This window comes from Sardina pilchardus, chromosome 6 (assembly GCF_963854185.1).
Source record: "Sardina pilchardus chromosome 6, fSarPil1.1, whole genome shotgun sequence".
Lineage (NCBI taxonomy): Eukaryota > Metazoa > Chordata > Actinopteri > Clupeiformes > Clupeidae > Sardina > Sardina pilchardus.
Window position 1 is genome coordinate 23726372 of NC_084999.1, and position 23341 is coordinate 23749712.

The 23341-nt window shown below is 44.0% G+C and overlaps 2 protein-coding genes across 2 annotated transcripts in view; one reads left to right on the forward strand and one right to left on the reverse strand.

Moving 5' to 3' along the window:
* Positions 1-1337: 1337 nt before the first annotated feature.
* Positions 1338-7375, reverse strand: osgin2 (oxidative stress induced growth inhibitor family member 2). Its single transcript, XM_062539743.1, has 6 exons — positions 7231-7375; positions 5669-5761; positions 4992-5128; positions 4207-4398; positions 3080-3171; positions 1338-2616 (listed from the first exon to the last, which is right to left on the reverse strand). The coding sequence occupies exons 1-6, from the start codon at positions 7373-7375 to the stop codon at positions 1338-1340; spliced, it is 1938 nt and encodes a 645-aa protein (XP_062395727.1).
* Positions 7376-18117: 10742 nt separating this feature from the next.
* The window catches only part of gtpbp10 (GTP-binding protein 10 (putative)), an 11182-nt gene continuing 5958 nt past the window's right edge, over positions 18118-23341 (forward strand). The window contains exons 1-4 of the mRNA XM_062539151.1: positions 18118-18268; positions 19040-19233; positions 21859-21950; positions 23053-23197. Coding sequence (XP_062395135.1) covers positions 18236-18268; positions 19040-19233; positions 21859-21950; positions 23053-23197 — 464 coding nt within the window. The 5' untranslated portion in view covers positions 18118-18235. The remainder of the gene's footprint in view (positions 18269-19039; positions 19234-21858; positions 21951-23052; positions 23198-23341) is intronic.

Consider the following 23341-nt stretch of genomic DNA (forward strand, 5'->3'; position numbering starts at 1 on the left):
CCTTTTTATTTTGAAACCATTCCAACTGCGAGGTTGTTAGCAGAACACGCATTAAACATAGACGTGAACATTATGAATTGAAACAACACAGAATGATAATTTGATTGTGTGTGCACACTGCAAAGGGAGCCAAGGTTAGTGTTCATGGAATATGTACTTATCAATGTGCATTTTAAGCCTTAAAGTAGGCCTCATTTTGGACTGTGACTAGATCATGTTTTCACTCGCTAAGTAATGACAAAATACTTCCACACCTGTGATTTCAGAGTGGCAAGAGGGGTTCAATTTTGGTTGGTTGATGTGTATTTTTTAACTGGCTGCAGCCTAAAATTAGTGTTGATGCCACACAGTGTGTGTGTGTGTGTGTGTGTGTGTGTGTGTGTGTGTGTGTGTGTTTGCTTGCTCTTGGCATACATGCTGGATGTGACATTGGGGGTGTGGCTACATTGTTGATTCTACCTTTGAGTTCGGAGATTGAGATGTAATTCAATTTTTTTAACTTAGAATCAAAATTGTGACACCCTTACTAATGTGTCATATTACACATATTTCAAGTCAAATTGGTTGCTTGTCTTAATGTTAGTGTTATTGTCCAAAAATAAAGGTCTTTTAAGTCTTTAGCTTAGAAAGCTCATTGAAGTATCGCCAGCACAGTGATATTTTGGCACTTTACTGGCTGAAAGATTTGGTTTAATGTTGGATTTCTGAACGACCATTTAAAACTTCAGATGAGTTTGAAGGAGTATTTGGGCATTTGACCAGAAAGCATCGCTTTTAACATGCTTTTAAGTGTTCTTTGTGTACCTTGACCCTTATCTGGACTAATCACTGTATGTTGATTTGGGTCAGATTATGTGAGTGTTTGTGGAGGTTGTGTATAATTTGTGGCTTTTTAGATGCCACAAATTCAACAAAACATGGTTGTTTTCACAATAACGGTTTGACTGAAAATGAAGGTCAAAGTGTGAGTGACGTTTTAAAAAAAGAAAGAAAAAACCCTGAATGCATAACATGAAGATCCAACAAGACGAGAAAATAGCTGTACATTTTGGCCTCTGAGGGGTGATGCCTATGTGGAAGGCTTACTGTCGACACGGACACAGAACAGGAGAAGGAAATTCTATTTGCTCCTCTAGCCTCTACTCACTTTCATCTTTAAGTACTCTTAAAAATGGTAAGAAAGCTTTCAGGTTAAAATAGAGATATCCACTGCATACACGAGATTTGAAAAATAAAATATGCCACCCTACACGAAAAAAAGCAGCGCTCCCTCCCACAACCTTTTTCTTTACTTCTCTCTCGTTCGTTTTCTCTCTCTCTCTCTCTCTCTCCGTTTCTCAGAGGAACCCTCCATCTCCCCCTCCCAGGTCTCTGCTCTCCCCTCTCCCCATGCTCCCGTTGGCGATGAGCTTGCCCCTCTTCTTCTTCTCCTTGAGTCTCTTCAGCAGGCAGCTGGCGATGCCCAGAGCGCCGCCCTTGAGGAAGCGCACAAAGTTGTCGCCCACCAGCGGGCCCATGGCGAACAGGCCCGGCTCGGCGCAGCACTCGAACGTGTACGGGTGGATGTCCAGCGGGTTGCGCTTGCACGAGACGGGCCGGCTGGGGTCTAGGCCCAGGTAGCGGCCCTGCTCCTTGAGGAAAAACAGGTTCGGGTGCGAGCCGATCAGCACCAGCGCCATGGAGACCTTGAGGGCGCGGAGCGAGCCGCCGGGACCCTGAAGCACGCAGCACATGTCCGGCTGGAAGGAGACCACGGAGTGCTCGGGGAAGCTGACGTAGCCGGGCTTCGGGGCCGCGGCTGGGGCTGAGGCTGAGGCTGAGGCCCCGTTGGTGGGGGAGGCCGGGCCGGGAGCGGGGGCTGAGGCCGTGGAGCCCCCACCTGGAGCCTGGTGGCTCTGGGAGCACATCATGTGGTAGACGCGGTGGTACTCGGGGTAGAGGGTCTTGGGCAGCTGCTTGAAGATGAGCTGCGGGTCGTCGGCACGCTGGCGGAAGGCGTGCACCACGGGGATGCCGTGGTTGCGGGCGCACAGGACGGCGTCGGCCGCGCTCAGCCCCGCGCCCACCACCAGCACCGGCTCAGAGGGCGCGGCGCCAGCGCCCAGGGCCACGCCGAGGTCGCGCACGCTGTGGAAGACGAAGGGGAGCTCCTCGCCCTCCACGCCCAGCCGTGCCGGCGAGTCGGACGCCCCCGTGGCCAACACCACGTTTTCGGCGAACAGGCTGAAGGGGACGTGGGTGTCGTCTTGGACGCGCTGGTAGCCCCGGACCTCCCACAGCCCCTGCGCCAGCCCGGGGGAGACCCCGATGCCGCTGCCCCCGCCGTTGACCATCTTTTTCCCCTGGTCCACCTCGTCGGCCATCTTCTCCTCGCCGTCGCTGCTGCCGTTGCTCTCCACGCCGTTGCCCATGGCGCTACGCTTCACGCCGTTCACCAGGTCACCGTCCCTGGCGTGGCCGTTGGTCAGATCGTCCCCGTGGCGAGCACGGTGGAGTCTCTGCACAGAGGTGACGTAGGTGTTGTCCACAAAATTCTTCTGCAGACCCATCAGCTTCACGTAGTTCTTGTAGTATGAGGAGATCTCCTCTGGTGACGCACGGTCACTGGCCACCCCCCTGGACACAAATAGCCATAAAATAAGTCACATTTCAGTCCAATTTACCTTCATCCCTGACGATTCTTCATTGATTACATAATTTCAGTGTCAAAAAAAATAGTCTACTTGAACAACATTCCGAAAGGCTTCCTGCTTGTTGGCTGTTCATTTCCACTGTCAGGAAACTGCAATCAGCCAACTGTAACTGAAACTTGAAGAATCCCGGTATACAGTAGCCTTGACAGATAACAAAAATCTCATCTTCTACAACCTGATTCCCTCTCTTTCTCCATCTCTCTCTCAAAGCCTTAAATCTCTTTCATTTGTCTCTTTGTTCATTTCACTTTCGCAAACCCACAACAGATTAGACTAGATTGTATTAGATAAATTACATTTATTTGATTGCATGAAATTATATTAGAGTGTCATTGCATAGAGTACAGATACAAAGTCACTTAAATGCAAGGCCCATCCTGTCTCACCTGCGTTTGATGGGGCACATGTCCCTGTAGTTGACCCCTGGCAGCTCCATCCAGATGCCCAGACTGATGGTCAGCATGGAGCCCTCCATGGCCTGGAGAAACAGAGCATCGTCAGATTCAGCACACAAGGGAACATCTTATGGCAGGCTTACAGGTACACGACAACTTTCTAGGAAATTAGCTTATTTGCCATCCGTCCCAGAGTTAGAAAAGAGGATCGCCCAATAGACAGTTTAGTGGGGCAGTGAAGCACAAACATGTATTATTTTGAGATGAAAGCATCAAATTTGGCAGAACAAAATCACAAAGGGGGTCTGATCAGATTTAGAATCGTAGGCGCCTTGGATTTGACCCCTGGGGGCCACGACAAATACATGTTTCACACATGCTCATAAACAAGGTCTTTAAATCTTTGAATAATTAAAAACAAACAAAAAAGATGAATACAATTTCGCCCCTGTGATACCAAATAGTACCATATGCAAGTCCATCAGAATTTGGCAGAATTCAGAATCTTTCAGGAATTCATATTACATTTATGAAAATACATTTAACATCAATATCTAAATAACCTGTTTATTTGTTACTTTTAAAAAATATATATTTTATTTATGGTAAATAACTATTCATTGTTATTAGTCTCTGTTTTCTATGCTTCTCCTAATAAAATCAACATTTGTCAGATCAATTGTTATGATAATTTGAGCTTAACCGCTCCACTAGTTAGCCTACAGTTCTGTGTTAGCTTTAGGTTAGCTGTGGGCTAACTGGTATAACACACTCACAGGGAATTATGCCAACGTAGCTAAACAGTGTCAGACTAGGGTTACTGCACACACAGAGAAGAGCAGGGTATGTTTCCTCTTATCTAACTCTGGGGGCTCTTCTCATTCGTCATTTCATCTATCCTCCCTTCCTTCCTTCCTTCCTCGGTCCTCCGGCTCGTTCCCACTGATCTATAAAAGAATGATGTAGCGGCAACAATGCGATAGTCTATCCAGTGTTCTTTATAGATCAGTGGGAATGAGCCGGAGGACCGATGATCGAGAAAAGATGAGAGAGGTTGAGAGGTTGAGAAGGGGCCAGTGTGTGTGTGTGTGTGTGTGTGTGTGTGTGATGGGACTCACGTGCCAGGCTCCCCCCGGAGTGGCCTTGCCCAGCACCAGGTGGGGGATGTGGCGCTGAGGCTCCAGCCTCCACTGCAGCACGGGGGGCAGCTCGAAGCCCATGTCTGCGTTGGGGTGCAGCAGAGTGTCAAACAGCACCGCCACGGGGTTGGCCGAGCGGCCCTCCAGGCCCTCACACAGGAGCTCCAGGTCCTGTACACACACACACACACACACACACAAACACACGCATGCACACACACCTTTTAAAGGCTTACTCTAAAGTCCTTTAAAGTTATAATTATATAATAATTATATAATAAGCCACACAAATTCACTACTAAAACACCTTTCAAAGGCTCATGGTTATTATTGAGCCACACAAGCTCACTACAGTACATCAACAAGTTCGTCTTACTTCGTTCTATGCTTGCCTTGTGTACTATATAGGCTACTGTACCCTCCAGGATTATTGGCACCCCTGGTAAAGTTGACTAAAAACAGGTATGAAAAATAATCTTTTGGTGATTTATTGTAATGTCAAAATGAAAACAGTGAGGAAAAACCTTGCAAATTTATTCTGAGAAAAAGGAAAATCTCATACAAACAAATAATTTTAACAAATTTTAACTTTGCCTACATACAGCATTTTCCGCATTTACCTCATCAACTTCTTGATTGATGAGAGCGTTACCAGTTACCTTGGGTGCCAATAATTCCAAGTGGTGCTGTAAGCTGCATTTGTGAGCTTGTGTGTGTGTGTGTGTCTGTGTGTGTGTCTGTGTGTGTGTGTGCGCGCGGGCTACCTGCTCGGTGATAGGCAGGTGCTTGCTCTCCTGCAGCTTGCGATACAACACCGGGTTTGGGTGCACCGTGGCCGGGTCCAGGTAGGGGGTGTATCCACTCAGCAGGTAGGACAGGCAGATACCCGAGGGGCCGTTACCTGGGATAGGAAGTCGTCATGGTAACACCTGAGGTCAAAACAATGCCTAGTGTCCCAGCAGTGGGAGTTGATGAGTGTTCCATTCTCATCGGTGTGAATACCACTGGCTATAAAGGTCTGAAATGTGAGGTTTAGCGATGGAAGGAGAAACTGACATCAACCACGAAACAATCCTCAATTTACCTTGTAATTGTGCCATGTGGCCACAGATCCAGTGGATTTACAGATATTTAATGTTATAAAAACAAGTGCAGATTCAACTTGCACTGACATTTAAGTAACATTTTAGAAACATTTGACTAGTAAAGAAAGGTAGGTGAATTTAGGAGAAATAGGAGAGGGGACAGAACGTTTGTGTCGCTGGACTCTATAATTACAAAGATTACTGAAGCTGTCCAACAGGTTGTACTGGTTTATGTAACCTTAGGTCACGCTGGGGACTTGGTCACTTAATGTTTGCTGGTGCACACAACCCAAATAACCTCCCTCACGCTGTTGTGGAGCAGGTGTTTGGGCGTGCTGTGAGGCTGCATGTCTCACCGATAATGACTACTGGCACAGTGGGGGGGCAGTCCCTGGGCAGAGAGCTTTCTTCCAGTAGAGGCATCGTAGCAGCCAGAGACAGAGCTGGCACTGCAGGGAGACAACGCAAAAAGAACACACATGGGAGTTACACGCCACGTTGACAGACATAGCGTTTTTTTGTCATTCCGATTCAACTATTCTGATTGAAAAGTGTGTGCCGTCTGTTTACATGGGGGACGTTCTATTCTGATCAGGTGCTCTCGAGCGCTTTAGAGTCTTTGATCGGAATAGTCGTTATTGTCTACCTTTCCTTGAGAAGATTCAGCAGGCAATCAAAATTACCGTATACAGTACATGGCTGTTCAATTGGAATAGGAATTGGAAACGGAATACACCACCTCTTTCATTCCGATTAACATTCTGATCGTATCAGGCATTACAGCAATGTGTAATTGTGTGGATTTGAAAGAGTCACCTGATTGATAAATACACAAAATAATATTAAAAATGTGACATCTTCCTCTCAACTTTAAAAAAGTGACATGAGCTAAGTTTTACCACAAACATTCAACTCAACGTTTCCCCATGGCTGTGTGTGTGGCTCTAAAACACTACTACAATGTACTGAGGCCACAGTGATCCCAATAAGACTTGTGAAGACATGCAAGCTCGAGTGTTGCTGGCACTCTACAAGATCAGCCACAGCTGCAAAATCAAGTCTCCACAAAATTTGAGGTCAAACTATTTTCAGAGGAGCAAGACTTGACAAAAACAGCCAAAGACACGAGAGGTCGAATACAGCCAAGCTGTGTCGGGTCAAATGGGAGAGCACGGAAGATCTGTCCCCACTGCAAAAACAGCCCATAATAACATGTGGCCATCTCCAAAGAGACACTCAAGGGAGGAGTGGCTCGGCTGCGATATATACAGGATGTGACACGCTCTCTCCTGTATCTTATCATCACACAGCCACCTCAATACACGAAAAACGATAGCAAAGCGATTGATCACTCCAGCCACACCAGAGCAAACACCAGAGAATATCATTCGGAGATGGAGTCCATTCTGTCTGCTGTCTTCAGATGCTAAAATGAATTTTAATGTGGCCTATGATGACGTGTTCTTATGTTATTTATTTATTCTGTTGGATCTTGATCGTATCTCTTGATATGTAGGTTTGACAGGGGATACATCTATCTTGGATTGTGTGTGATACAAGCTATACTCCCCAGCTGCACTTGACCCGTTTAAACAGCATCTAATAGGCGTACAGTAGCGTAGCCTATTTTGGGGGCTCTATCAGGACTATCGCACTCCTGCACTCCTGGAATTGCTGGCATCGGTCAGACACCACGCGGCACAAAGTCGCAGCGTTCTCCGCGGTTAGATGGAAGCAGTGGACAGCAGTCAGCGCTACTCCTCAAGCATTCTCCGATCGTGCATGATGGACAGCCTGTTGTGAAGGAGGCCCCTACTCTGTCCATCTGGCAAACACAGACACGGGCCTCTAACCCCCCCACCCACCCTTCACAGTGTGCCTCTATGGGTGCATCACACGGGCCTTTTGGGCTGTCCACCTGTTTGTGACCCGCTTTCAGTGGCCGGCAGCGTCACAACAGGCCTGTGACAGACCACGGACAAAGAGTCGGGCCGGTTGTTTTTTGGCCCCGGGCTCTCATTGTGTGAGCGTCTATGTTGTTTTTCGCGTCTGCGCGTCGTCATGCTATTTGATCTCATCTCTTTCAATGGCCCCAGCTGACTCTCATAGCATGCAGAATGCAGACAGACAGAGGGAGACAGTCAGGATAAAAAACAGCAGGGCAGAGAGAGCAAAGAGAAAAAGAGAGGGAGAGGGTAAAGTGAGGCAGAGGAGGGAATGAAAGTCCAAAACAAACCATCTCTTGTTCAACTTTTTTTTTTTTATCTCTCCGTCACTCACTCTTTCCCCCTGCCACATAGTTTTGTGGCAACAAAAACAATGTTGGGTCAGATCTACATGGTACCCGTTGCACGGGGCACTTCAGCCTATGAGCCTGTGAAGGGTGTAGAAATGTGTGGCAGTAACTTATGTGGAAGTAACTTGTGCTACTTTTTTTTCTTATCAAAGAGTGAGCTGAGCAGCAGGGACTTTACCAGATTGTGGTTAGGATCTACTGACTTAAATGCTATCTCTTGCTATATCAATGTTTTATGAAATAAAATATTAATTTGGGCTATCGGACAATTTGAAACAGCAGTTTAATTTAGATAGGCTTTTACCCCTCTGATGGAATATTTCTGTATCCAACCGATGATGCTTTGGTGGAAATCCCACTTTAGCCTAATACAAAGTCTTGCAATCAAGGATATTTACTCAGAACACTGCTATATAGCTATTCTGACCCAATCCACCTGAAATCCTATATAGCTATTCTGACCCAATCCACCTGAAATCCCCAATATTATCTGGACATCTTACCCGCACCTGCCAGACCCACGGGTCAATGGATGGACACGTTTGTCGCTAACACACATAAACAAACAGAACACACTGTTATACATACATTTATACATACATACACACACAGACATATGCAAACATGTACAGTACACACAAGAACACACACATATCTACAAAAATACCCCCCCCCCCCACACACACACACACACACACACACACATGCAGTATACATACACACATGAGAACCGGCACTAGCTGGGTTTAGCCGCTTGCAGCCAGAGCCATTGAGCGGGAGACTGCACGCGTGTGTGTGTGTGTGTGTGTTTTTGCGAGCGCACTCATTGTTTTCCTCCCAGCCGGCCCAAATCCCCCCTGATCACACCTCCGCGCAGCGCGTAATCCGGCTCCCGCCGTGTTTATGTCCTTCCGAGCCGCCCCACGCCGCCCTGCCCCGCCCCACGTCCCTCCACACCCTCCACTGTCTGTTTACCTTCCCCAGCACCAAAGCCCCCCACCCCCCACTCCCCCCCGCCTGCCTGCCTCCGAGGGGCGACTGTGGGGGTGTCCCGGGTGGAGGGGCGGAGGAGGTGGGGGGGGGGGGGGGGGGGGGTGCATGGGCAAAGAGTGGCGGGACGGTGCTGGAGGGGGTGGAGGTGGAGGTGGCGGGATGAGTGGGGGGCTGGATATGAGGAGAGGGTGGGTGGGTGAAGGGGTCGGGGGGGAGGGGGGAGTCGGGGGGGGGGGGGGGTTAGCTGTTGGCAGGGGCCAGACTGGCATTTGCGCTCCACTGGTCGCCCATTTAACAGTCGTCTGACCACATTCACTCTGGCTACACACCACGGGTCCACATTCACACGCGTTTGCTCTTATCTGTCCATCCACCGCTCACAGGAGGAGAGAGAGAGAGAGAGAAAGAAAACAGAAGAAAGAGAGAGATGAAAAGAGCTGGACTGGTGGGCGGAATGACACACAAACAGCCAATCCAATACCAAATGCCTTTGCTTATATAGCAGGAGGGACCATGTTACAAACTTGACCATATCTTGTTAATTAACTACCACTAGGGAAGTTGAACATCAGAAAATACTGAAACTTTTCAATATGCAGATCTGTTTGCTTAAACACCAGTTAAAATTTAATTTAAGTTAAAAAGTTAAGTAAGAAATTGACATAAATGTAGGCTACAATAGTCCATACTTAAACGCTTCAACACACATATATCCAGTAAGGTGAATTTGTGATGATAGCAAAAGTGTACAAATCATACACATCATCACCCACAAAATGCAATATGAATACACCTACACATTTGGGTATAAAAGTACAGTAACAACGGACCACACCCCACCATTTTAAACTAATCTTTAAAGGAATCTTCAATGGCATCTTTGTGTAACTTTACACAAACCTACAGTACTTCAAACCCTCTCACACACACAAAAATAACCAATCCTCTCAATAATGTCCACCACATGACTGGACATTCCACTGGATTGAAGCAACTTTAGACAATAGCCATATCATATGATAGTGAGTTAGAGAACATAAAGTAGGACAGGTTTTCTAAAGTTAGAATCAATGAGTTAGTCCTCCTGCCAGAATGACTGTAAATTAAGGGAAGAAAATAAAGACCTAGGGCAGAAAGAGAAGCCTGAAAGCCTGTGGATTCGCCTCACTGGCAACTAGTGTGTTGCATGGTTGTTGCAATGTTGCACTTACTGTACACAACTTACATTTCACTTGACTTAATGGTAGATAGTGACAACTTGGTCCAGCCATTTCAATGTCCACTGTCTACATGGTGTCTCTGTGTGTGCTTGCACGCGCAAGCACGTGTGTATGTATGTTTTTATCTGATGGCATGCAGCTGAATGGATACTGGTGTGTGTGTGAGTGTGTCTGGTGTGTGTGTGTGTGTGTGTGTGTGTGTGTGTGTGTGTGTGTGTGTGTGTGTGTGTGTGTGTGTGTGTGTGTGTGTGTGTGTGTGTGTGTGTGTGTGATGTGCGTGTGTCACTGTGATTGTGTTAATGTGTGATTATTAAACCTGTTGGCTGGCATGCAATTGCATTCCACTAATTTGTAAGCTTTCTCTCAAAACACCTTTATTTTCTGATCAATGTCTTCTGTTTTTACAGTGGATACGAATGTAGCAGGTGCACTTCTATTCAGTGAACTGCATTATCGATAACCATGTATATTCAGGCCACTTGACTGGAATGCAATTGCAATACCTCTTACCAACTGGACATGACCGTATGACCTCAACAGCAATCCCACAATCGACCCACAACAATATGATCATGTGTGTGCACGTGAGTGTACAGTAGCATGTGCGTGCAGTGCATGTTGCGCTCAGGCACTGACGAGACGTGGCTAGATCCACTCTTCAACATTTACACTACAGAAAGCGGCGCGAGTTGAGTTGGTGACACTGTCTACCCGTATGTCATCATCAACCTTGCATAATTTAGGTCACAGCCGTCCTCCCTATCATCAAGGGTGGCGTCGGGAGAGATACAAATGGCACAACCTTGAAATGTTTTGTGTGCGGGCGTGCATGTTTCGCTTACCTCTGTGGAACAGACACTTCTGATGAATTCTGTGATGCGCTATCAGTCCTGTCTCACTGGCCGCCTCGGAGCGCTTCGGCGGTATAAATAGCCCTTGTCGGCGGTGGGAGGGTCTGTGGGCCAGGCATGATGACACGAGCTGTTTGGTTGCAGGATGCGCTGTCCGCCGACCGCCGCACTTTTCAACAGACAGGATCAGGGCAGCCTCGGTGGTGACTCTCCGCCTTGCAGGAGACTCATGGTTTAATAACAATCGGACAGAGGGCACGCAGCGTAGCCCGTGAGAACCGCGGCTGATATGCAGTCTCCCGCATCACATGTACCTCGCGTTGCACCGACAGGCATGAACACCGAGCGCAGATTCGCAACCGGGGATGCTGCGCGGAATTCACCGGCTGGTCCTCAAAGAGGAATCTTAATCGATAATTTCTCGATATGTTGCCTGCTCACCTCAGGTCAGACCTAACCACGTGATGCCAGTCTGGCTTTGCATCTAGCGTTGTCTGAGACAAGCGCCACTCTTCATTCAAAAATCGTGGTGATATTTCAAGATCCCACACTACATAATTTCTCGCATATTTACCACCCTCCAGATTCTACAGCTGTATTGCCCTCTGTGTCCCCTTTGTTCAGAAAGCTGTAATCAAGGCCTTACGTAATGGCGTTTAAAACCTTTTGTACTGTAGTTAAGCCCGTGGAAACTTATTAGTTTCACAGTGCTTTTCAATTAAAACGTAACCTGGTCTACTGAGTAGCTTCTCGTTAGATCCAAATACCATTAAACAGTACATGCAGGTGTCTCAAAGGCCAGCAGGTTTCATATGGCCCCCTCTGATGTTTTGGGAAGGAAGAGAAAATTGAAAAGGAAAATTAGACATTCACATCAAGTTGCCATCTATGTAAGCATTTGATATGAGAAATATAATAAATCTATAACACAAAAAAACATCTTCATGAAGGAAGATGATGACAAAGGAAGCATGTTGCTGCAAAAACAGTTACATCATGTTGGCGTAGCCATATACTCCCTATGGCCATGAAAAAGAAAGAGACTTAGGCTACATGATGATACATTTTAAGAAAGAGCAGCATATGACAGTACATGATAAACCTAAATACCTTTTACTCATAAGTGGATAGTAAAGGAGTGCCAATCAACAATCTGCATGCAGAAAAATGATCACAACCATGATAATGACAGCCCTGAGGTCTCAGCCCAAGAAATCCAGCCCATTTCCTAATATTGTATGAGTCCGACACGTCCCTGTTTTACCGTTGACGTTATTGGCATGCCCAACATGGGGCCAGTTTTAGAATCAGGAAATTGAAATGATTCATTTCTGTCTACACTGGTTAGGGGGATGGTTAATGAAACATCAAACTTGTAATGACTGCTTTTCTCCATTGGATGGCGAACGTCAATCACACACTTGCAGAGTAGACACAGCAGCTAGACGTACAGTAGGATACACTTTCTTGCACGCACATGCACACAAGCGCTCTCTCTCTCTCGCTCTCTCTCTCTCTGTCTCTCATTTTGCTTCTAAACTAAACTGGTGCAGTAGAGTTGGTTATCACTGGGTCTGATGTGGAGGCTTTACCAATCAAATCAGGTCCAATAAGGGCTCTGTCTAATATACAAGGATACAAGGGGGTGTATTTGTCACATGCATATGATTACTAAAGTAAGAAATGCAGTGAAATTGTCCGTTCCTTCGCCTGTGCGTGTGTGTGTGTGTGTGTGTGTGGGGGGGGGGGGGGGGGGGGGGTAGTAGGGAGGGGCAGGATAAGTGCAAAAAGCATTTTAAAAAAGCATAGCACCAAGGGACACCCAGGAGCAATGAAAAGACCATGTACTGGTTTTAGTAAACAATTTGTGCATAAAATAATAATGATGTCATGATAAAAGATGCACTGGCGATAGACTTTATTGCAACAGTTCTTCCATTCTCAATGTTGTTCACAGATGGTTCATTTCCTGGCCCTAACTACACCAATATCCAGTCCATCAAATAAACAACTACAAAAGCACGCAGAGAGCGCAGACCTCCGCCAAGCGAAAACATAACCGCTTCCTGGATCCAGACAGTTATCTCGATCACTGCAAAATGAAGTCTAATGGTTTCTTCCTTGGGTCATTTCAGACCTTTCCTGAAATTCTATCGAAATCCATCCATAACTTTTGAGTCATCTTGCCAACAAACAGACAAAGTAAACATATAAACAAACCCCGATGAAAACATAACCTCCTTGGCGGAGGAAATGAGCATGCATGGTTGGTCTATGAGAGCACGCCAGGGATAAAAATGAGCCACCATCCAGAGATGCATTTTAAAAAAGTTCATTTCCGACCCTGGTGCACACTGTGACGCTTAGTCATAGTCTCACCAGGTCCCTTTCTACAGGAAAGGAACCTGATGAAAGCCATGCATAAGGAGATACCCCACACTGATTTCACACAACAACTCGGAAGCCTCACATCAATACCTGGACTATACCGCCCTCTACGGCCCCATGAATCCCACCTCAGCGCCTCAGCACCGTGGGGCATGATTAAACAGAATAGAGCTAATAGGAGCCTTTATTTATTTGCTGGACTAATCAATCTCAACACATAATTTGCTTGGGAGCAGGTCCTTTGCAGGTCGCAAAGCTTTTGTGCGTCACCGAACATTATGCTTGACTTGTCGGTGATTTCGGGTGACGCCACTGATTAAGATTATTGTTTGTAACGGCTGGAGGGGTTTGAACAGTTAGCCTTAACTGCTCCTTTGAGTCAGAGTTATCACAAGGTCGTGATATGTTTACAGTCCACACAGGTTCTGACAGCAATGGTCATTAGTGTTATTGTTATATTAGACACAAGTAACCCTTGTGTGAATGTGTCTGCAGTCAAAATACTCTCTACACCTGTGCCCTACACCTCTTGTCTAAAATATATGACTACATTAACAAAATAGCATGGAAGCAGTTCTCTCTTCTCAGGAAACAGCGAAGCTTCAGCACCAGCAAACCTACCTTGACCATGATCTACACAGGACATTCATTGAGAGTGTTTTTAGTATCGTACCTGGTATGGGAACCTCTCAGGTAACACAAGAACAAGCTGATCAACCAGGCCACTGTATGTACTTTCTCTTCTGTTTTTCACTGTGTTGACAGATTGATTATCTTTTCATATATTTCTCCCCTTTTAGATTGTGTTAAAGAAGTGTTAGTTAGATTCATACAAATAAAAATATGGCGAAGAAACATGTTGTAGGCCTATTGCATTATTGCAAAGGTTATACATTTTCTTTTTGAGGTGTTTTTGTTTCTCAAAATAAGTGTCCTTCTTTTCGAGGGTGGATTTTTTTTCATTGTTTTCATTGTCCAATTACAATAAATAGTCTTTTGGTGATTTATTATAATTTCACAATAAATAAATACATACATGTAATAAATATAAATAAATATGTAACAAAAACACATACAGTAGGCCACAATTATTGGCAATATTCTTCTATGACTTCCCATAAAGATGAATAATAAAGCGAGGAATTTGAGACCATTTCTCTTTACAAAATCTCTCCAGATCCAGATTCCTCTTTCCTCATTTGTGCATTCTTCTCTTTGACTCGTTCAGCTGTTCTGCTGTTGAGTTTATATCAGGAGATCTGAGATGGCAATGGCAGAAGCTTGATTTTGTCTTCAGTCAACCATTTATGTTTTGTTGTGTTTTTTTTTTACCTAATGAATGATCCAAGCATGACCCACTTTTAGAGTCTTGGCAGAAATGGACTTGGAGTTCAGTTGGAGAATTTTTCTTGGAGTTCATATCATGCACCTTAAACAGGTTCCTGAAAAAAAAAAAAGCCCCACAATATCACAGACCCGCCATCATAATTTTTATTAGGCATGGGGTTCTTTTCAGTTTAATCATTTATTCTATGTATGCCAAACCCACCTAGAGTGTTTCTTGCCAAAGACCACAATTTTCATTTAATCTGACCATAAACCTCGGTTAATAATAATGATGAAGGAACTTGGTCCGAAATGTTGTGCTAAATAAACGTTTGGGAGCTTCTATCAGTGTGCGGACCTTTATCATTTATTGTCTGTCCAAAACGTCACATTTCCATTTGACTGATTGGAACCTTTTAACTGTTGTTAAAGATTTTTCACCAAGTGCCTATAGCTATTCCCTGAGTTACAAATATGAACACACTTTTTTTTTATTGAAACTATCTGTCGTCTTTCCCATGTCAGAAAATAGGGGATTTACCTCTGTGCCACTTTATGCTCATACCTTATGGGGAAAATGGCATAAACAGCTGAAAATACACACATACACTATGTAACAAAGTATGAAGAACAGGCCTATAAATGGGGAAAATGCCTCTGTTACAATTTGTAATATAAGGTTTATGATTGTGGCCATTATGTTTTTGTTCTGAAAAATATTTATTATGAAATATTCCTTTCAACCCTTCAAGGTTGGCTTTTTCCTCATTGTTGTCATTTTGATGGTTTTTGATACCTGTTTTTGCTGAATATTATCAAGGGTGCCAGTAAATATGGAGCATGCTCTAATCTACATTTGATATTGGTGGTGAGCAGGCCATTTGGCCATTAAGGACTTTTTGTTTCTGTTCAACTCAAATCTTAGTGACACAGATTTTCACAATTTCAAGGTGAACATGTCTTCCATTTTTACTAATAAGCTCATAGCACATCCAATAATTATCAGCTCCAAATACACTCAAACTGATCGACATCTCTACCATAACCAAACATGGATACAAACATGGATAGGGGCAGCCGTGGCCTACTGGTTAGGGCTTCGGACTTGGAACCAGAGGGTTGCCGGTTTGATCCCCGACCAGTCCACGGCTGTGCCTTGAGCAAGGCACCTAACCCCTCACTGCTCCCCGAGCGCCGCTGGTTGGGCAGGCAGCTCACTGCTCCAGGTTAATGTGTGATTCACCTCACTGTGTGTGTGTGTGTTCACTAATTCGGTTAAATTGGGTTAAATGCAGAGAAACTAATTTCCCTCACGGGATCAAAAAAGTATATATTCTATTCTATTCTACAGGTAGGTCTGACAAGGTTCACAGACACACTTTTCTCCTACCTCTACTCTACACTACTTCTACTAACATTCCCTTCAAGCCCATAATACTTAGATTGTTTGCTATTTCCGTTGAAATTATAGGCCTATCTCCCTTGTATCTTTAGTCCTAGTTGGGGACATCAGATGTAGCTGTGCCATAAAGCAGTTATATTTGCTTTTTGGTCAGGTCAGTTTTGTACTCTGTCACCATCTTTCAGCTGGCAGACTATGGTGTAATGGGATCCATGCTGTAAGATGTGCCATGCTATATTTGTTTGTTGAGATATGATGTTGATGGAAGTGGGGGTCACATAGACAATGATTGACAATAATTATTAGTATTTAAACATGTACCCTATAGCACAAAATAACTTTAATGTAATTTACCTTGATAAAAACGTAAACATGTCCGGTAAACAAACAACGTCTGAAACAAAAATAAAGTTTCCGTTGGCCTCCTTATGGCTCGATTATGGCATTAGACAGGCGCTTTCCCAATCCGTGCGCCCTCGCCAGGACACAGTCTATATACTTTCCCCAGAAGGTCTGCGCTAGGTCTACAAACATAACAGTGTGCTTTGGCTGCTGCGACGACTTCAGCTGCATTAGAAAGTCCCACAGACTATCCACATTGTCCGACACGCGCATCTTGCGGGAGTGAATAACTGCTCGCGATGCCGATTCCCAGCATTCACTGTTGATCTCCCCGTGGATGCCCGGCGGGATAGGGACACCCGCGCCACTGGATATAATGAGGACTCGCGGCAACGGAGTAGAGGACGACACGGTCAAAAGCGTCAGACACAGGAAAATAGTGCTTTGCCATGGGACTTTCAAATACCTCATCATCAGGGAAGAGTTGCATTGACACCTTGGAGAGTCAAAGAGAAGATTGAGAGATTGAGACAGTGAAACACACACACATGCACAATGGAATGAGTGACAGTTTTGGACCGGATGACAGGTAGGCTAGTTAATGTCTTCTTTCTCTGAAGTAGTGGAGTAGTGATCAATGTGGTGTAGCGTAGTCCATAGCCTGCCGTATAGCCTGATTGTTTTCCATTGCAATTTAGATCAGATGTCTCCAGATGTGTTAAATAAACTGACTTCACCCTCAAAATAAACTTATTTGAAAAAAAAGTGAACTTACATTCTGTAATCAAACTCAGCTCAGTGTCCAGTTACAGGCGTCCAAAATTGTTCTCCGCGAGAATTTCGGACAGTGATTGCCATGTGTGACTTTATAGCCCATGTGCGCCAACGTCATTGCGTCATTGCTACCTTGCGTTTAAAATGACCATACTCTCAAATGAGTCATGACTAGCCGTCTCGATTATAGCCCATTACCAAATCGAAAAGTCAAAGGATTCCAATCAGATTTTGGAACCAATACAATCCAATGGATTTCTTTTTTTTTTTTTGACAATCCTATAGGATTCCTACATCCTGGATTGTTGCTATTGGAAATAGGATTTTGGTTCCAAAATTAGAATAGCCTACTATAGGACTTTTTGATAAGGGTACTATAGGTTAGGCTACATTAGAATACCTGATGGTAGGCCTAAATGTCTTCATCTAACTGATATGATACTGAGCATCTTTGGTAAAACCTTCGCTATTATTACATTGCAGTGAACTCCTCATATCAGTAGTGTATAGAGGAAAGTGGGTAAACTATGAATTCTGTGATCAAGGTAAGGTGGATTGTGCCATGTGATCTCAGATTTTTAATTAAAAAATGTAAGCATTCAGAACATGGTGATGGTGGAGGATATTGTCCAATGTTTATAACCATACCAGTGGTATTCAATGGTTCCTAGTGTTGATGAGAGTACTGTGATACAGCCAAATGTTTTAATGTTAAAAAGTTGTTTAGGCCTACTTGCGTTTAGCCTCCACTACATCCCTGCCTCAGATAGGATAGGATATCCTCAATGTCTTTACAGTCACTGACAGCATGGTAGGCTATCACTGATACGGACCACAATGGAAGCCTTTGGGCTTGATTGTGTGGATTCTTTTTTATCCTTTTGAACACTGTTGAATGTTGTTGTTCAATAAAGTTTTCATAATCTTTATCATCATCATCATCACCATCTCTGTTATGAACAGATAAGTGGGGGGGGGATTGACCTGGATAGACCTATAATTGTAGGCTAAATGTATTTGCAGGCGTGGATAAGCTATGGAAAATTAGGTATATTGTGGTACCATGGACAGCATCCGAAGCCAGTAGCTACTCGAATGACCCGTCTGGACCAAAACGTAACCTTCAGGTTTGGTTTTGATTGGCACTGCTAACATCCAATCACTTTACGAGTCTGAGCTCCCATCTTTGGCACAAGCTTCCTGTTTGGGCTTGTAGATACACATGGAGGACGCCACCACACTTTAGCAGTGTTAAAAAGCAAGCATGTAAAACAACCATAGACCGAAGCAACGGCAGTCATTCTTTAATAACAACCCAAACGTTCAACGCAATGGTTTGGTTAAGCAGATGTTGCTTCCGGAAGGTTTGTAAAGCTAGCCTATTTCATGTTTTCTAACATAACCTACCAAGCCTAGCTAAGGCTAGGTAACGTCATGTCAGTTAGCTAACCGGCCAATTTCATTCAAATTATTGGATCTGTGTCTGCATTATTTACGTGGTCAGCTCTGTGAATATTAAGCTATTAAAACTCAGGCTTTATCAATGCAAATACATCAACATTAGCTAACCTCGCTGGCTTCAGTCAAAGCGGAAGCTAACTCGTAAAAAGTCAAAGTCGTGGTTTCATAGCATAGCCCCACAAACTCAAATGTCTGATTGAATTTCTGTAAGCAGTGATGTCTAGTAGAGACCCTGGCCTTAGAGTAGTTGGTGCAATGTGGTAGAGTGTGATTCTCATAGTTTCCCATACGATTTAGTCCATAAACGGCATGGTCCTCATCCTGGCCCACCAGCCGTAACAAGGTTAAATCTTAAACATCAGTAAATGGCACAATAAAAGTTTGGACTGGTAGTTATCAGTGTGTAAGCGGGGTTAAGGGTAACATTAAATTACACTGCTAGAACTGTTTTGAGTGTAACTTACTCATTGTGTACTGTTTTCAATGGCCAGACTGTTCAGCTCCGTTTAGCAAACTACAGTAGGCTAAGCCTTATGCCATACATACTCATAAATTGCACCGTCATTTATTCCCACATGAAGGTACATTCCCTAGAATGTCCATATGAATAGTTTTAACAGTTTATGTGTACTAGTCAGTCTTGTAATAAGCCTTTGTGTTTTTCCATCTGACAGTATGCAAACTTCGTTGATCACCTCCGGGTTTATGTGAAAGGAGGAGCAGGGGGAATGGGGTTGCCTCGGCTGGGAGGTCAGGGGGGAGATGGGGGAGATGTGTATGTGGTCGCCGCCAAAGACGTTACCCTCAAGAGAATCAAAGATCGCCACCCAGAGAAGCGCTTTACGGCAGGAGTTGGAGACAACAGCACGTGAGTAGGCTGCAGTACTGATGTATGTAGGGCCAGGTGCTGTTCAAATGTGACTGTAATGATATGTTTCTCCGCTTGCAGTTTGTGTCCAGAACATTTGTACAGGTGCATCTGAAACAATTAGAAGAAAGTGGAAATGTTCATTTGGAAAGCGAAAATGGTCAAGCCTTTTTTGTTTTATTCTTGATGATTATGGGTCACAGGCAGCTCGGGGAAATCAAAAATCCGCTATCTCAAAATATTAGAATAAAGAGATAATACAGAAATGTTTGTGTCCTGAGCCCTTAATCTCTGTCAGGTTCTGTACGCACAACCACAATCATGGAAAAGACTGCTGACTTTACTGTAGTCCAGAAGACACTCTCTGACCCCCTCCACAAGGAGGGTAAACCACTGAAGGTCTTTGCTGAAAGAACTGGCTGGCTGCTCTAAGAGCTCTGTGTCAAAGCATATTCATGGAAGTTGACTGGGAGGGGAAATTATGGTAGGAAAAGGGGCACAAGCAACAAGTATGACCGTAGCCTTGAGAGGATTGCCAAGCAAAACCAATTCAAGAACTTGGGGGAAACCTCGCAAGGAGTGGACTGAGGCTGGAGTCAGTGTATCAACAGCCACTCTGCAGAGACATGTCCAGGAAATGGCCTTCAAATGTCACATTCCTACTGTAGTGTCAAGTCATATTTTGAGATACTGGATGTTTAAAATTTGATTTCCATGAATTGAACAAAAAAAAGGGCTTTAGATATATTTCACTTTATTTGTAATGAATCTACAATATATGAATAATATATTTTGAAATTGATTACTTTAAAAAATCACTTTTCCACACTGTTCAATTTTTGCGATGTACCTGTACATTTGCCACTAGCTTTAAGAGAGCAACTGTTCTGAATATATTTACATTGGTGCCTAATGCTCTGTGTTTGTTAAGACTTGGAAGCTAAATGCTAAGCAATCAGTAAAAGCTTAGAACCTCCAATACATGTTTGATAGTTGAGGGGACACCTCCTTCCCAGTGTTCAGATATCCTCAAAATTGACCCTCAAATACACAATGATGGTTGTCGTCATCAGCAACGCTTTCTCATCAGTGGCATTTGTCAGTCGCCTTGGTCACTACATCACGTCAAGGTCACCTTAATTTGGCTGCGAGGGAGAGAAGAGGGGAAGACCAAGAACAGGAGGAGAGGGAATGACCTTCACAAGTGAGAGATAGCAAGAGATGAGCCAGACAGCAGGTCCTGAAAATGTCCTGCAGCCGACCCTACAAATGTATTAATGAATTATATAGATTTTTTTCCCTTTCTTTTTATTTAGACTTGTGCAGTGCCCGTACAAACAATGTTTTCCAAGAAACTTGTTGCCCAATTACGTTGATGCAGGTAGATCATGTTAAATTGGCAATGATGTAGAATCAGGCCCGTGCAGTTAGTAGAGATTTTTACTCACTTTGCGAAGTAAAAAAGTGAAGTTTGAGTTGCAGCAAATGCCAATATCAGACACACTACATACCCGTGCGTTATTGCTGTTGTTGGGAAATGATAAAGCCACATACATGGCCACGCCAGTGCTATTAACTCGGGAGTGATGTTTGAATGAATGTTATGCCCATAGCCGATGTCCACATACTGTAGAGTCAAGAGCGACTGTTTTAAATGCAAATTTTAACAGAATGCTACCGACGTGTGTGTGTCGGCATATTGTTGCAAGATCAGAAACCTTTATATTAGCCGTTACATCGTAAGTCCTTTGAATGGTCAGAGTTGTGCCACCGCAACATGTGATGCTTTTTGAGTCCATTCAAGGTTACGTTAGTTTAACAGCCTGCTTACCAACATGGGTGCATGTGTGTCGGACTCAGCATGTTTATCCAAGATCAACGATCTTGAAACTGTCCGTTGTCCAAGTGAGACATTGTGATTTCCATGAATGGCAACACGGGAGTTTGTCAGTGAAATGGGCTTTTTTTCTATGCTGGAGTAAGTCAGAGTGAGAATTGGGGAGTGGCTAGAATGCGGAGAGCGGTAGAATTGTGGGATTGCGGTAGAGTTGTATTTGGATTAATTTAACGATATCTTTGTCATTTTTTGTCCAAAAATGACCACTGCACTGCACTCACGCATGCCATTAGCAAGCCAAATATTAGATCAGTCGGATGAGTGGTTCGAGAGTTATGTGTGTAACACACAGACAGACAGACAGACAGTGACACACAGACATATGATCCTTGCATTAATAGGTGGTTGGTAGATAGATGTATGGTTGACTTTTTGATTTCTTAGTTTTTTGTCCCTGTCCTGTATGATGATTTGCCTGAAAATCACTTACACTTGATCAAATATGAAAGCCTTTGTTATGTACATGTAATCTATCTGTAGTGCTCTTGTAGACCAAGACAAGAGTTAATGGCAGTCTTGAGATGCTAGTTTGCCACAACTTGCAGATGTCCAGTTTGTAACACAGTCTAGTGCAGAAAGTAAAGATTTACGTTTTTGTAGGTAACGTTAGACTGGGTACATGTTTCTGAAAAAAAGTGATCACTTATGAGGACGTCTGTGTTGCCAGCATGTATGTCCGTTTTAATCTGTTCTATTAACAACACTTGTTTATATTTTACCCCATAAAGTGTCCGGGCGCTGAAAGGAAAGAAAGGATCTGACTGTGAGATCCTTGCTCCTCCAGGAATCACAGTCACTGCTGACAATGGCAAAGTCTTAGGTTAGTAGGTGACTACTGTTAAAGGTCTGATCTTGAACTTGGCAGACATGATTGAATAAATGATATTTGCCCATTATGTCTACATGGACACATGCCTCAATTTGTGTTGCCAGTAGAGTTAAAGAGAAAATTTGGTTTAGTATAAAAAGAGATTTTATTCCTGTTTTCTTGTTTTACGCTTGCAGGTTTCTCTGCAGAGCCTCCCCTACAGCTTTAGCGTGTATATTTTACAACACTCCTCAATCGGTCAGTCTGCCTTTTCATGACCATGATCGCGAGGTTGCGAGACTTTCTGTTTGTCAGTGCACCGGCCCGCCGGCCCAAAGTTGCAAGGGTGGTTATTCCGTTCACAGGCGCTAGGTAGAAGCGAAACAGCCACCATTCAATCCGAAAAAAGACATATAACCATTCCAATGACTCCGAAGTTGTTCAGTTAAGTTAAATTAAGCAGAACAACCCTACATAGTTCTCCTTTAAAAGGTGCTGTTGATACTTTTTTCAAATTCAACAAATTGCACCTCAGATCTGTGTGTTTCAAAACAAGTGTGAAACAAAAACAAGGTATCAGACCAAACCACAAACACTTCCAGCTCAATATCACAGAGCTTTAGTGGACCCTGCATATTGACATCATTGATTTATGTATTTAGCTGACATGATATGGACAGATGAAGATGTACAGAAAGTACTGTATAAGTTAAATTGGTGGGACTTAGCATGCAGAACACGGGCTGCAGTATCTTCAGTCAGCTTATATGCCAATTCTTGTCTTGATTTATTAATGACTTGTTTGATTGATAAAATGTCAGGAATTTGTAAAAAAGTATTGATCAGTGTTTCCTTAATTATCTCTTCAAATGTCTTGCTTTGTCCACATGCCGAAGACATTTAGTTTACTATAAAAAAAAAGTAAAGATTAAAATAGTTTAGTTCAAGAATCTGCAATTAGTGAATTTTGAGACATTTTCCTTAATAAATTACACAAACGGATTAGCAAAATAGTTGGCAATTAATTAAATAGTTTTCCAACTAATGAAGTAATATAATGGATTAATTGTTGCTGACCTGCAGTCATGATCCCTGTTCCTCTGTTCCCTACCAGGCACGCTGAATGCAGTGGGGGAGAAGGTCCGTTTGGCCAAAGGGGGCCAGGGCGGAGCCTTCCATTCGGACTTCCTCCCCAGCAAGGGCCAGGTGCGCCACATCAGGCTAGACCTCAAGCTCATCGCCGACCTTGGCCTCGTGGGGTGAGGGGACGCTTGCCACAGCCACTACACACACATACACATAAATACTGTATGATCGTTAGCACTTACACAGGGGCTATATGTGAGATGGTGGTTAGATCTACATCATATTTGTAGATGTGGACTAGCTGTGCTTGTTGTTGT